We start from the raw sequence: 13943 nt of genomic DNA on the forward strand, positions 1-13943 counted from the left end.
CAATTCAAATAGTATCTCAATAGTGAATATCACATCCACACTCATGTAATACCAAAGATGTTTACCCAGTAACAACTACTCAATGCAGACAATGATAAATAAACAAACACCTAGGAATTCAACCCACAAGTATTACTCTCTCCATATCGCCAGGGAGGCAATGGAGTCGGCCACTCGGTTCAAGGAGCCACAAATTGCATTTGCACTGTCACGAGTGGCTTCTTTTCTCGCCTCCTCGATTTCTAGCAATCTCTTTCCCCTAGCGTCTTCACGTGCGTCCTTCCGGTCTTTTGATCTTTGCAACACCATCGCCGCGTTCTTCGTCGAGTCCACGAGCTCCTTGATGTTGTTGCCATTCACCCGCAAGCACCGCTTTCACTTGATTCCTCATGAGCTTCCTTCTGCTGATACATCACTGGGTCCACCACCATCGTTCGTGGCAAGAGGCGGTGTTTGTTGCTCGCCTGTGCTGTCACCATCACCAGGCATGGTATGGTTGTCTTCTTCGTCGCCTACATGCGAAGAAGTAAAGAAATTAGAGTGAGAGCAACAAATAAAAACAGTAGCGAAAATAAATTTATGGACCGAATTCCAATGGGACTTGTATACCTAGTGGCGTCCTGTCATCCTCCATAGAGTCAACCAACTATCCCCCAATGTCGGCATTGCGATCCCCGCCAAAAAGCATCTGCATTTTGTTGTACAGTTCAAATGGAAAGTCTTCTATAGGTAGTCCTTTTGTGCGCCACTCGGTTTGAGTCATTTGCCAGTAGCTAGACCACCCTGAGGGAATCTTCCTCTCATAGTCATTGAGCCTATTGAATAGGGAGTGTACTTCCTCCCACTTCGTTTTGCATTGTGCCTTATTACGCATGAGGCCTCGTGCCTGACAGGTCTCAGCAACCATTTGCCAGCGGTCGCAACGAGTACACTCGTACTTCTTTCTTGGCCTCGACCAAAGTGATGATCTCGTGGAGCCTCCAATTAGTTCGTGCAGTCGTTTGTGGCATTTGGGTCAATGAAGGCACCGGTGCTCCCTCAACTAAGGTGTTGCTATCACTAGGGATAGCAATCGGAGCTAACCTGCTGCCTGGCGGTAGGCCCTGATGGGAGGCATCCTTGATTGGTGTTGGTAGAGGCAATGCTGGACGTGCAGACAATGGCAGTGACATTGTGGTTGGCAGTGGACGCGGAAAGCAAGGATGGCCTTACCGGAATTGGCCGCACCCGAGGTAAGAGGATGGGTGGATCAGGGCATAGTCCAATGTCTACGAAGGCCGATCGGGGCGGTGTTATTGAAGGCCCCCAAGCACGTGAGCCGCCCAGCCTTCGATTGATGATCGAGCTTGTCGTGGATGTAAGCTAGACTCCATTACCAAGGAGTTTTGTTGAGGTGATCCCTTTTGTGGCGCCATTGGATGGATTGCCGCAGCTAGCTCTTTGATCGTTGGCATCGCTTCATCGAGTAGAGACTACGTGGGCGGGATAGAAGAAGGCACCTCCTCGCCATCGTCGCTCCATTCATTGTTGAGATCCATCGGCAAATTCTCTCCAAACAACATGGCTACAAAAAACCCTAGCGAAACATTACAGAAAAATGGCAGTCAGCAGGCTTGATAATTCAAAAACACACTATGAAGCATTTACATAACTTAACCAAATAACAAACTAAAAGCTCCCAATGCTTCATTAAGTTTTGGGGGGTGGGGGGAGGGGGGGGGTTTGGACACAGATAGTGAGCAATAATGAGAGCAAGCAAGGCCTTTGGCAGCCACACAAAATATCAGTAGGCTTAGTAGGCTTGATAATTCAAAAAGACACTATGAAGCATTTAAATAACTTAACCAAATAACAAAGTAAAAGCTCCCAATGCTTCATTAAGTTTTTTTGTTTTTTTTTTTTTGGGGGGGGGGGGGGGGGGGGGGGGGGGGCGGGGGCAGGTGGACAGAAATAGTGAGGGTTAATGAGAGCAAGCAATTTCAATTTCTTACTGCCAATAAAGTGTTTGCAAGTTTTAAATCAATGCATCTACATATTAAGTAGTGCTCCCTATCCTTCTGTAAAGGGGGGGGGGGGGGGCGAGAGAGAGAGAGAGAGAGAGAGAGAGAGAGAGAGAGAGAGAGAGACAATGCAGGGTGCACAGTGTGTAGGAATCAAGTTAGACACAAACAATATTTGGCATTTGGCAGTCCCACAAAAAATCCGATACAGTATGGTTGATGAACCAAATAACAAACTAAAAGCTTTACTGTCCAATTCAAATAGTATCTCAACAATGAATATCACATCCACAGTCATGCAATGCCAAAGATGTTTACACCAGTAACAACTACTCAATGCAGACAATGATAAATAAACAAACACCTAGGAATGCAACCCACAAGTATTACTCTCTTCGTATCGCCAGGGAGGCAATGGAGTCGGCCACTCGGTTCGAGGAGCCACAAATTGCATTTGCACTGTCACGAGTGGCTTCGTTTCTCGCCTCCTCGATTTCTAGCAATCTCTTTCCCCTAGCGTCTTCACGTGCGTCCTTCCTGTCCTTTGACCTTTGCAACACCATCGCCACGTTCTTCGTCGAGTCCACGAGCTCCTCGATGTTGTTGCCATTCACCCACAAGCGCCGCTTTTGCTTGATCCCTCCTGAGCTTCCTTCTGCTGATGCGTCACTGGGTCCACCACCATCGTTCATGGCAAGAGGTGGTGTTTGTTGCTCGCCTGTGATGTCACCATCACGTGGCATGGTATGGTTGTCTTCTTCGTCGCCTACATGCGAAGAAATAAAGAAATTAGGGTTAGAGCAACAAATAAAAACAGTAGCAAAAATAAATTTATGGACCGAATTCCAATGGGACTTGTATACCTAGTGGCGTCGTGTCATCCTCCATAGAGTCAACCAACTATCCCCCGATGTCGGCATTGCGGTCCCCGCCAAAAAGCATCTGCATTTTGTTGTACAGTTCGAATGGAAAGTCTTCTACAGGTAGTCCTTTTGTGCACCGCTCGGTTTGAGTCATTTGCCAATAGCTAGACCACCCTGAGGGAATCTTCCTCTCATAGTCATTGAGCCTATTGAATAGGGAGTGTACTTTATCCCACTTCATTTTGCATTGTGCCTTATTACGCATGACGCCTCGTGCCTGATAGGTCTCAGCAACCATTTGCCAGCGGTCGCGACGAGTACGCTCATAAACCCCTCCTTCACTGTGACGTACCTGTACTTCTTTCTTGGTCTCGACCAAAGTGATGATCTCATGGAGCCTCCAATTAGTTCGTGCAGTCGTTTGTGGCGTATGGGTCAATGAAGGCACCGGTGCTCCTCAACTGAGGTGTTGCTATCACTAGGGATAGCAATCGGAGCTAACCTGCTGCCTGGCGGTAGGCCCTGATGGGAGGCATGCTTGATTGGTGTTGGTAGAGGCAATGTTGGACGTGCAGACAATGGCAGTGACATTGTGGTCGGCAGTGGACGCGGAAAGCAAGGATGGCCTTACCGGAACTGGCCGCACCCGAGGTAAGAGGATGGGTGGATCAGGGCGTAGTCCAATGTCTATGAAGGCCGATCGGGGCGGTGTTATTGAAGACCCCCAAGCACATGAGCCGCCCAGGCCTCCAATTGACGATCCAACTTGTCGTGGATGTAAGCTAGACCCCATTACCAAGGAGTTTTGTTGAGGTGATCCCTTTTGTGGCGCCATTGGATGGATTGTCGCAGCCAGCTCTTCGATCGTCCGCATCGCTTCATCGAGTAGGGACTCCGTGGGCAGGATAGAAGAAGGCACCTCCTCGCCATCGTCGCTCCATTCGTTGTTGAGATCCATCGGCAAATTCTCTCGAGAAGACATGGCTACAGAAAAACCTAGAGAAACATTACATAAAAATGGAGTGGATCTTATAAGTATCTCCCATGCACCAAACCGAAAAGAGTGGCACAAGTAACTTAAGGTTGATTTCTTTATCAAAATCATGGAAATAATTAACCACTTAGCATAGCAAAATAATTGCAGCAAAGCAGAAGCTCATTTTGGTTACATTTACGAAATCACACAAATGATTAGTTACTCAGCAAAGCCAAATAATGGCATTCATTTATAAAAATTAAACCACAAACGCTTTTGAAACTGCCTACAGAGGAGGCAGCGCCTTAAAATTTACGCCACTTTGGAGGAGATGAAGTCGATGCATGCTACACACACACACACAACACACACACACACACACACACACACACACAGCAGTTAGTTGATGGGCTGAGCTAGGGAGCTGTAGACATGGCAGTTTGTGTCGTTCTGGCAGAGCTAGGGAGCTGCAGACAACCGTGTTGGGAGATGCAGAGCGCTGCAGGTTGCACATAGCAGAGAGAGAGAGAGAGAGAGAGAGAGAGAGAGAGAGAGAGAGAGAGAGAGAGAGAGAAATACCTTTGTTGGCTTGCAATCGTGCAATTGTTGTAGACGCTATGGTGCACTTTCAACAGCACAAAGCCGCGAGGTGGATGAAGGTAAGCGTGCAGTGGGAAGATCGCACTCATCAATTTATTTCCTTCGTGCATGGTTTCCAAATTTGTTTCCGGTGACAATGCAATCACCTCTACCACTTGGCAGTCTAGAGGGTGATAGAGTGGTGTGGAGGGTGGGTGAGGTACCCCCCCCCCCCCCCCCCCCCCCCCCCCCAAAGCGAAACTCCAAGTATCTCCTCCAATCTCGGTGGCAGGCCCTCCACAAACGCTATATGGGACTCCCACACCATGCGGAGAGGTCCCTCCACAACCGCCTCCAAGGCCCCTATGGGGGAGCGCTCTTAGCCCCCTACAATGTGGCCGAGGTAGTTCGATTGGTCAACTATCAATCTAGATCCCACATTGTGGACACCCATCTAATCCAAAAAGTCACGCACTGCTTAGAGAGAGAGAGAGAGAGAGAGAGATTGCCAAAAGGAGAGAAAAAGAAAGAGTGTAGAGAGAAAGATATATAAAATCAAAGGTAGAGAGAGACACAAAGAAAGAGCGCGTATATTCTCTACAGATAAGTAAATAGAGCATCTAGAAAATAAAGAGAGAAAGGAGGTGAAAATGTGTGTGTGTGTGTGTGTGTGTGAGAGAGAGAGAGAGAGAGAGAGAACAAATTTTAGATGACATGAGGAGGCTTTTGGACATTCGAGCTTTTCTTGCGAGAAGCTCTATGTGTGTGTGTGTGTGTGTGTGTGTGTGTGTGTGTGTGTGTGTGTGTGTGTGTGTGTGTGTGTGTGTGTGTGTGTGTGTGTGTGTGTGTGTGTTCTATTAGGTTCAAAAGATAAAGCTTGAAATTGCACGATTTAGAACAACATGAAGCTTGCATGTCTTACGTGTCATATTAGAGAGAGAGAGAGAGAGAGAGAGAGATTGAATTATTTTCCATGGAGGTCAGATATAACTCATGGGACCCAAACAAAACATTACAACCACTTCCTGTAGGTGAGGGCAATCGGTACATATCAGTTAGGGATTGAGAGTCCATCAAAAGAAAAGAACAAAACTAAAGGGGGTCCTGTGAGGCGAGAGCTGTTTTGGGACTACGAAACTCCTGGATGATGGCCTTCCCTACGCGGTATATTGCCTCTTGCCTTTGGCTTGTGTTGCACGTACTTTTTTCAGCTCTTTACCTTTGTGCTTGACTTGTGTCGGGGTGAGTTCTTCAGCAATCCAAAACCTGGTGTCTTTGAGAAGATGCGATTGTTGGAGTAATTGGAACCATTCCTCCTCGTCTTTGAACTCAAGAATGGCATGTCCACTTGGTGTGTGCTTGGTGTTGTGATTGTTGATAATACATTCTACCACATCATAGTCGACTTGGACTGGTTTAAGAGTCTCGTTGAGGAGGTTAATGCATTCAGAGAAGTCTTGTTTGCACTCCTTCCATGCTTGGGGCAGCCCTCCAATGCGAACCTTGAGGGCATTCTCTTCTTGGAGCTAGCGTTCCTGTAGTTCTGACTTCACACAAGTTTCCACTTTGGCGAGTGCGATTGTGTGAGAGTGAGTGACCTTTGCTTCGACTTCCTTTACCCTGTCTGTTGTGAGGCTGACCATGGCATCAAATCGTGCCTCGAACGTGCTGAGGCGTGCAATGAGGTCGACGCGATTTTCTTCCATGACCATGTCAAGGGTGGCTTGCAATTGTCCAATGCAATCTGTCTTGCTTGGGGCTACTAGGACAGTGGCAAAGCTATCCCATGTTCTCCCGGGTGTTTTCGGGATGTTGGCCTTGCAACCTTTGGTCACCATCGTCTTGCTTCGTCCTGTTGGAGGTGGATTTGGTGAGAACATTTTCTCTAATCCAAAGGCCCAAATACTCAACTAATGTGCAAAGAAATGGCAACGAGGTCGCTTCGGGTCGTCACTGCGCAGAGGGTCGAGATCGCTGCACAGGGAAGGTCGAGGTCGTTGTTGGGCTTGTGGTTGTTACGTTGCAGATGGAAGGTTAAGGTCGGTGTTGAGCTTGTCAAACTCGAGCGTGCCCGTTATCCTGTCGTTGTTGCATCGCTGTAGGGGTGCCGTTATTGCCTTGCTAGGGTAGGGGCAAGAGCTAAAGGCTTAACGCCCTCCCCCATGGGCAGCCCCTCGCCCAAGAGGAGGACCTATGTGGCTTTCGATGGTGGACGGGCTAGGGTTAGGACGCAAAGAGAGAGAGAGAGAGAGAGAGAGAGAGAGAGAGAGAGAGAGGGAGATTTAAGTTACGAGATGCATCTCACCAATATTAAAATCCCAATTTTCAAAAATTGTCAAAGAAAACAAGGTCCTCTCCTTCCCAAGGTGAGAACCCAAAAACCGTAATAGCCAGCAAACCAAACCTTGAGAGACATAATATGTGTAAACACCTACGTAACATAGTAGGGCATGAACTGCATGATGACCATGTGCACATATGGGCAAACCTCAAAGGCAATGGATAATAGTCTTATCCACATGCAAGGTGTAGCATGAACAAGTCTGATCACAACCATCATTGTCGGACTGTGTGCCCATTGGAAAAGTAGTGAATAAGCGGTCTTTGAACATCAAGCTTTTCTTGCGAGTAGCTCTCTCTCTCTCTCTCTCACTCTCTCTCTCTCTCTCTCTCTCACACACACACACACACACACACACACACACACACAAAGACCTGAGAGAGAGAGAGAGAACAAATTTTTGGATGACACGAGGAGGCCTTTGAACATTCAAGCTTTTCTTGTGAGTGGCTCTCTCTTTCTCTCACTATCTCAGCCTTTGAACATTTGAGCTTGTCATGCAAGCATCTCTCCCTCTCTCTCCCCCCCCCCCTTTCAGGTTCAAAAAATAAAGCTTAAATTGATGGAAATTAGATATGACCTATCAGACACGCGCACGGTTCATGTTGTTATTATCTAAATCGCACCAATTTAAGCTTTAATTTTTGAAGTTGAAAGAGGGGAGAGAGAGAGAGAGAGAGAGAGAGAGAGAGAGAGAGAGAGAGAGAGAGAGAGAGAGAGAGAGAGAGAGAGAGAGAGAGAGAGAGAGAGGGAGGGATGTTGTCTCTTGGAATGCACTCATTGCGGAATATGCCCAACTTGGGTAGGGCCAGCTCTGGGCTGTTTTCAACAAATGCGAAGTGAGGGTGTCTCTCTAGATGCAATCACATACGCTTGCATCTTGAAGGCAAGGGTCAAACTTGAAAGATTTGGCTTGTTTTTAGCCGATGAAGAGAAAGGGAATCTCTCCAACTGCAATCATGTACACTTGCACCTTGAAGGCATGTGACATCACACAATAGGCCGGTGGCGGTGGGAGCCATATAGGCACTACTGGAGTGCAGTAGATGTGAACTTCTTATTGCAGAAAAGTAGACAAAGACCTTTGGAATCAGCCAAAAAAGAAAAAAACAAGGTGAGAACTCACAATGGCCTGCAGAAAGCAAGAGAAGGTTAGCTTTTGGCAATGAGGAGGTATGTAGTGGAGTGGTCGGACCAATAGTTGTAGCTGGTGCTAGACATGGTTTGCGGCAGGTCATTGCTAACCCATATGTGGTCTAGCGTAGAGTTGTGTACTGTGGTTGGATGGTGTATCAATTGGTGGAGCCCGTGCTGGAGAATGAGGGTGGAGAGGGTTCTATATGTGCTACTTTCCTCAAGTGCGTCAATGTTGAAATCTCCCATTATGATTAGTGGTCGTATGGTGCGGGTTGAATCAAGAAGATTGGAGATGCTCTGTAGGAACCGTGGGAGTGATGATGCCGGTGCCCTGTAGAGTGAAATGACTGTTGCCACATGCAATTGTTGGCGCAGTGGAAAGTTGCATGGATCGTTTCAAGCGTTTGATTTATGCAGATGTGTATTTGTGTAGGTATTAGGTTGTTTTTATGGAGAATGGAGATGTCGTGTAGTTCTGTTGAGGATATGTTGTGGAAGCCTGGAATGGTTGTCGCATGTTGTCGAGTCTCTTGCAGGCAAAGGACGTCGAAGGCCATCAGGCTTTTGTCGTGGATGATATCGTTTGCATGCTTTCCAAGGGAGACGACGTTCAGTGATTGGACAATGTAATGTGTATCTTGGTGGAGATGGAGATGCTTCTGGATGGGGGAATAAGCTACTTCCGTTCTCAACCTGTGGAGCTCTTTGAGGACAGATGCGTCGGTGTGAATGTTGCAGGGTAGCAACCTCTCTATCAAATATAGATTTGCAGTGTCACGAATCCGTGTTAGAGCAGTGTATGTGAGGCCGTGAGACCTAATTCCTTTGGGGTTGAAAGCCAGTGTGTTGAGTGTAAGCCCTTGTGATCGATGAATTGTGCGGGCTGCAGCAGGCTGAACTGGGAATTGCTTGCGTGTGAGGGTGTTGAAGTAGTTTTTTCCAATTTGGAATTCGCATGCGATGCGAAGAATTGGCGTCAAACCAGGCAATGTGAGTGGGTTGCGAAGATGACGGTGGTCATACCTTTGTTTTTTCCCTATGCTAGGGTTGGTGAAATGAATCCAGAGGCATGTCGTGTCGAAGAATGTAGTGCAGAGCTTGTAGACGCCTTCTGTGCCATTGATGAGGCCGTCGAGAATGTCTAGGTTTCCAGCGCATAGCTCGACCACTAGCCCTGGTTTCAGACACAATGTTGCTTGGAGACCCGTAGTTTGCCTGGCATCCAATGGAATTGCTATTGTTTTGCTGCAAGAAGCGGCACGCTTGTCAATCGCTTTGAACATGTGTGGCTCACCAGGCAATTGTGTGAAGACCTTTTCATTGTGTTCATCCTTTGCCTTGTTAGAGTAGAATAGGTGTGATATGGTTATGTCAACAGGCAACTCTCTGTGGAAGGAGTTGTTAATGTATGCAAGGTCGCTACTGGTGTGCGAGCCAATTCTCATTCGGTTGAGCACCTCTATAAACTGTGCATCTGTTTGTCTCATTGTGATCGTTAGTTCATAGCACTTAGGGAATTCATGCCAGTACGAAGGTGCGACCGCCTCGAGAAGAGCCTGCTTGCTTGTGAATATCCCAGAGTCTTTGACTGGGCTAGCTTGGCAAAGGTCACCACAGAGTATGACATCAAGTCCACCAAAAGGTTGGTCGTGTTTTCTCTTGATGGCACGAAGATGTGAATCAGCCAATGAGAAGACACTCGATCCTATCAAGGAGACTTCATCAAACACCACAAGCTCCAAATCTTGATAAAGTAAGGACAGTGCATCTAGCTTTTCTGCTCCGAGGCTTGTGTGTGCCGTAGTTATCAAAGGCAAATGTAAAGCTGAGTGTATAGTTGTACCACCAATGTTGAATGTTGCCTTGCTTGTATATGCCATCAGGAGTGCCTTAGGAAAGTCAGGATTGTGGCCCGACTTATGTGTGTAGAAGCGAATGAGGGCTTCGACTAGCAAGAGTAGCGTGAATGTTTTTCCAGTGCCCTCTCCACCTGTGAGGAAGAGATGTATCTTTTCTGACGGCACTATGCGTTTTTTGAGCATGACATCATCGAGGATGAGTCGCTGTTGTGGGTTTAGCTTCTTTATTGATGCGTGGAAATCCTCATTGGTCATGGCAATATGTTTGGAAAAATGCAAAGCAAATGGTTTCTTCGTCGGTTGCTTTGATGGGGTGTTGATCATCACGTTGGCATTGTTGAAATCGTTCAAGGAACTCACACTTCTCGTGTTGCGTGAGGTTGTGACGGCTGTTGCGAATCTGTCGAGTGGAGTTGGTTCGACAACGAATTGTGATTCATTGTTTTTCACTGTCTCAATGTTCGAAGTGTAGACATCGATCCAAGACGAACCTTCGGGAAAGGTGCTCATTCTCATGGCTTGACCACGGCAAGAAGAGAAGGCATTGTTCTCTGTAATGGTTGTCAGGGTCTTTGGCTTTACTGTATCTAACGTACCGTATGATGCGTGCCCTCCGCAGAAATGTGTCAGGCCTAGAGGGATTTTTGTTGTGGAAGCGAATTGGGCCAAGCACATGGCAAAGAACGAGTGTGGTCTGGAGGCATATTTGTCAATGATGGAGGCAGAGAAGATTTATGTCGTGTCAAGGTGCATTTTTTGCAAGGCATTCTCTTTTTTGAGGACCAGAGCTCACTCTTCAGGTGGATTAGTATTTATGTATATGAATTCTCTAGACGAGCTATGTAATGGAAGTGAGAGGCATATGTAAGCAGCTTGCTGTGAACTAATCTGATGTGTGTTAAGGATTGTACTACCAAATTTTCGTAGTCTCTCTAACGTTGTTGCATTGTTTGCAACACAGTGATCAACCTGTGCCTTGATTGCTCCTATTAATGTATTGTCCATTTTTGTCATGTATAAGGTGCAGTAGCTCGCAGCTCCATGTGCATTTAGCACGAACTGTATATTTGTGTTTGCATTCCAAAGTGAAACTATTGACTTGTTGAAGTTTTTTGTGAATATATCGCTTGGTTTGCACTCGAGAAAAATAGTGGGTCCTGAGATAGTTGCTTGCAATGCAAACAAGTACTGTTCCATGGAGAGTTGTACTTGTTCTAGCCATTCTTCAAATGTAGGGGCATTTTGTAAATCAATTTGGCTGAGTTGTCTTTCAACTTGTTGCAAGTAAAGCTTACCTTGTCTAGCTATGTTCGACTCAAGTATTCCTTGCCGGATAATAGTTGTGAATGGCATGGGGAAATCCAAAACGGCAACTTTTGCTCTTCTTTCGACAAGTCATATGGTGCTTGTGCTTGTAAACTTCAGAAAGGTCATTGGGCAAGATGGATCCATCTGTGCTAATGTGGGTATCTACAAACATTACAATATCTTGATCCGAGTACGTTGTGAGTGATGGAGCATTTTCTAGCCACAACAAACCGTGATCATGTTGGCTACCGTGACTTTGGAACTCCATGATGAAAAAGAAGTCTCGTATTTTGCCACATATGGAGGAATCAGTCCGCAACAACCATTTCATTGCGTTGAACCTGTTGACGTAGAAACGAGCAGTTGTAATGGGATCGACGCAAATGAGGCGACGTTGGTACGAGCTTAGGCTCTCCTCGGGCTCTTGGCTCAGCGGGACTAACTTCTCTAGTGCAGCAAGAAGCTCTTTCCATCTTCTCTCTACAGAGGAGAACGTGACAAAAAATGTGGGCGGTCCAAGTTGTCGGATCATTGCGAAGACATTTTTTTTTCATCTTTTCCTTGTAGTCGGGGGATGTGCGCAGTGCCTCGAAGTCTCTAAAGCCTAACCTTGAGTTGAGAAGACTCTCTATGTTTGTGTCTTCTACAACTTGCCTTGCTGCACCTCCTAGCTTTCCCTTGCGCATTCGCACCCAAATAGAGGATGCAACTTGTCCCGACATGATTTTGATAGACTTGAAAAATAAATTCTCAATGTCCAGGGTGAATCTTCTGTCGATGTTCAGGAGCTCCCACTTTGCAACCGTTTGATAATCTTTGGTTGCGGCTTCTCTATATCTTCTAGGGGACCCGAAGAAAAGATTTGGGAAGCTCAACTCCTCGCAATACTCGTCCATGAAGATGCTCAACGGTGAGTTGCCCTCGCAAGGTGCAACATGAAGAATCTTGCCACTGTAATCAACAACCTTTGCAGCACTTGTGACCCCATGGAGCATGACATCAGTCTGTTCATCCTTAAGCTCAACATCGTGCGCATCGTCGTTAAGGGTATTCACAGGAGCCATACTTAGACTAGAAAGGTGTGCAAGTCACTTATTGTTGATGGTGACACCTTCTCTCGTGTAGAGTCGTGTTGATAGTAGCGTAGTGGTTGCACGCATTGTGAGCAGGGGTCGCACAACGCCACTTAGGTAACATCTACCGTATTCTAGTTTCCGTTTGGTTCCCACAAGCACAGAGGCCTCATCCTCAATGAAGCGAGGTAGCACATCCTAGCTCTTCTCCAAGTTGGCAAGGACATTGACAACGCTACCTCTAAGCCCATACTGACCATCATATGTTAGTTCGCGTATCTTGGCGAAGGGGATACGAATGGAGACCAAGCGTGCCTCTACGGGGTTTAGATCTGACACAAAGGGAAGTGCTGGATTAAACCCTGTCTCTTGCAAGCTCCATAGGTGATTGTTATCGCTTGTTAAGTGTTTCTTGCACTGGCTGCAAACATACACATCCCCATAGCGTCTTCGCTTCCTCGAAGTGGATTCTGCAACTAAAGGCAGAAGCTGATGTGTTAGCTGGCGTCGGAATAGCAAGTGTCTGTTATAGAATTGACATTTTACTATTTATTGCAGCTGACAGGTGGAAAAGACTAGACCCAGCTTGGCCTATGCAAATGTATTTGTATATCATGTACATTTTATTATTCAAGTGCTCTTTTATGAGCTTTGGCCATTTATGACCGGCCGACCAGTTTGTAACCAATTTGACCATTCAAGAAATCTATAAAACAAATACGTGCAAGAGGGAAATGGTCACTCTTGCACGGGGGGAGATTGCACCCAGTGTCTGTGTATTCTTCTCTCCTCTCTTGCCGCGCCGGCGTAGCACTCCGCTCTAGGAGGTGCGCCTGCACGTGCTCGCTTACTCTCTTCCCTCTCTTTCTCCTCGTTCACTTATGACATGCGCATCCCACCCAATCACTCTCTATTTCTCAAATCACGGCCCCACTGAGTAAAGTAAAACATTTTTTTGTTTTTCTCTCGTCTCTATCTCTCTCTCACACCCACCCACACACACAACCATCGTACTCTACAGGTCGATTGCCTCGTCTTCAAACCCCCCCCCGGTCGTCATTGGCGGCCACCACTGGACGCCAATACCACAATACAGGCCTCTACGATAGCACACCAATGCAGCCTGTCGTCATCAACACCGCAGTGGTTCCTACTGGCAACACAATAGCAGCATGATCATCCGCCAGTTTAGCATGCGGAGGTGCCGCCAACCTATCCCAGCCACCCGTTTTAGCGGCCCGCATCACAGCGACTATCTGTCTCAATCTCGTCTCTATCTCTCTCTCTCTCTCTCTCTCTCTCTCTTTCTCTCTCTCTCTCTCGACGTCGATGACTAACGGCGCCCATACACCCACCCTGCTGTCTGTTTTTTTGGACAACCATGCAGTAGGAGTTACAACCCACCAGTCCCGTTTTCTCCCTGTTATGTGATCCAAGCACCTCTTGTTCGCCAACACACACACACACCGAGACTTGGAATTGGATTGGGATTTGGTATCTGGTGATTATTATGGCAGTGTTTATATGATGAGACTTGACATTATGAGATTAATGATGAGTGTGACTAATGATATCCTGATTCACCAGGGTATGACATATACTGCTTATTCTAGTGGTATGGGACACTAGAATAGGTAGTATGTGGATGACGGAAGGCATAAGCTAATGTTGTTTAGTTTCATAAATTTTTCTTTTATTATGTGATGTTTTTGACACAACATACTAATCACTGTTTTTGACAATTATTGTTTGCAGATTTTTATCTTCGCAACTGAGGACAATTGCTTTCCAACGGAGAGGTATGTTA

At 46.6% G+C, this 13943-nt stretch overlaps 1 protein-coding gene and 2 pseudogenes across 1 annotated transcript; all 3 read right to left on the reverse strand.

Moving 5' to 3' along the window:
* Window positions 1-356: 356 nt before the first annotated feature.
* Window positions 357-1562, reverse strand: LOC147437480 (uncharacterized; annotated as a pseudogene).
* Window positions 1563-2610: 1048 nt separating this feature from the next.
* On the reverse strand, window positions 2611-3845 carry LOC147437481 (uncharacterized; annotated as a pseudogene).
* A 4036-nt stretch (window positions 3846-7881) lies between these two features.
* On the reverse strand, window positions 7882-10271 carry LOC147437482 (uncharacterized). Its single transcript, XM_086486568.1, has 2 exons — window positions 8590-10271; window positions 7882-7891 (listed from the first exon to the last, which is right to left on the reverse strand). The coding sequence occupies exons 1-2, from the start codon at window positions 10269-10271 to the stop codon at window positions 7882-7884; spliced, it is 1692 nt and encodes a 563-aa protein (XP_086342694.1).
* Window positions 10272-13943: the final 3672 nt, after the last annotated feature.

The sequence above is a fragment of the Adiantum capillus-veneris genome, chromosome 17, assembly GCF_014529385.1.
Source record: "Adiantum capillus-veneris isolate H3 chromosome 17, ASM1452938v2, whole genome shotgun sequence".
NCBI lineage: Eukaryota > Viridiplantae > Streptophyta > Polypodiopsida > Polypodiales > Pteridaceae > Adiantum > Adiantum capillus-veneris.

Bases quoted from the DNA above. Each gene is read 5' to 3' on its own strand.
- LOC147437482 (XM_086486568.1), bottom strand. From the start codon at position 10,271: ATGAGAATGAGCACCTTTCCCGAAGGTTCGTCTTGGATCGATGTCTAC.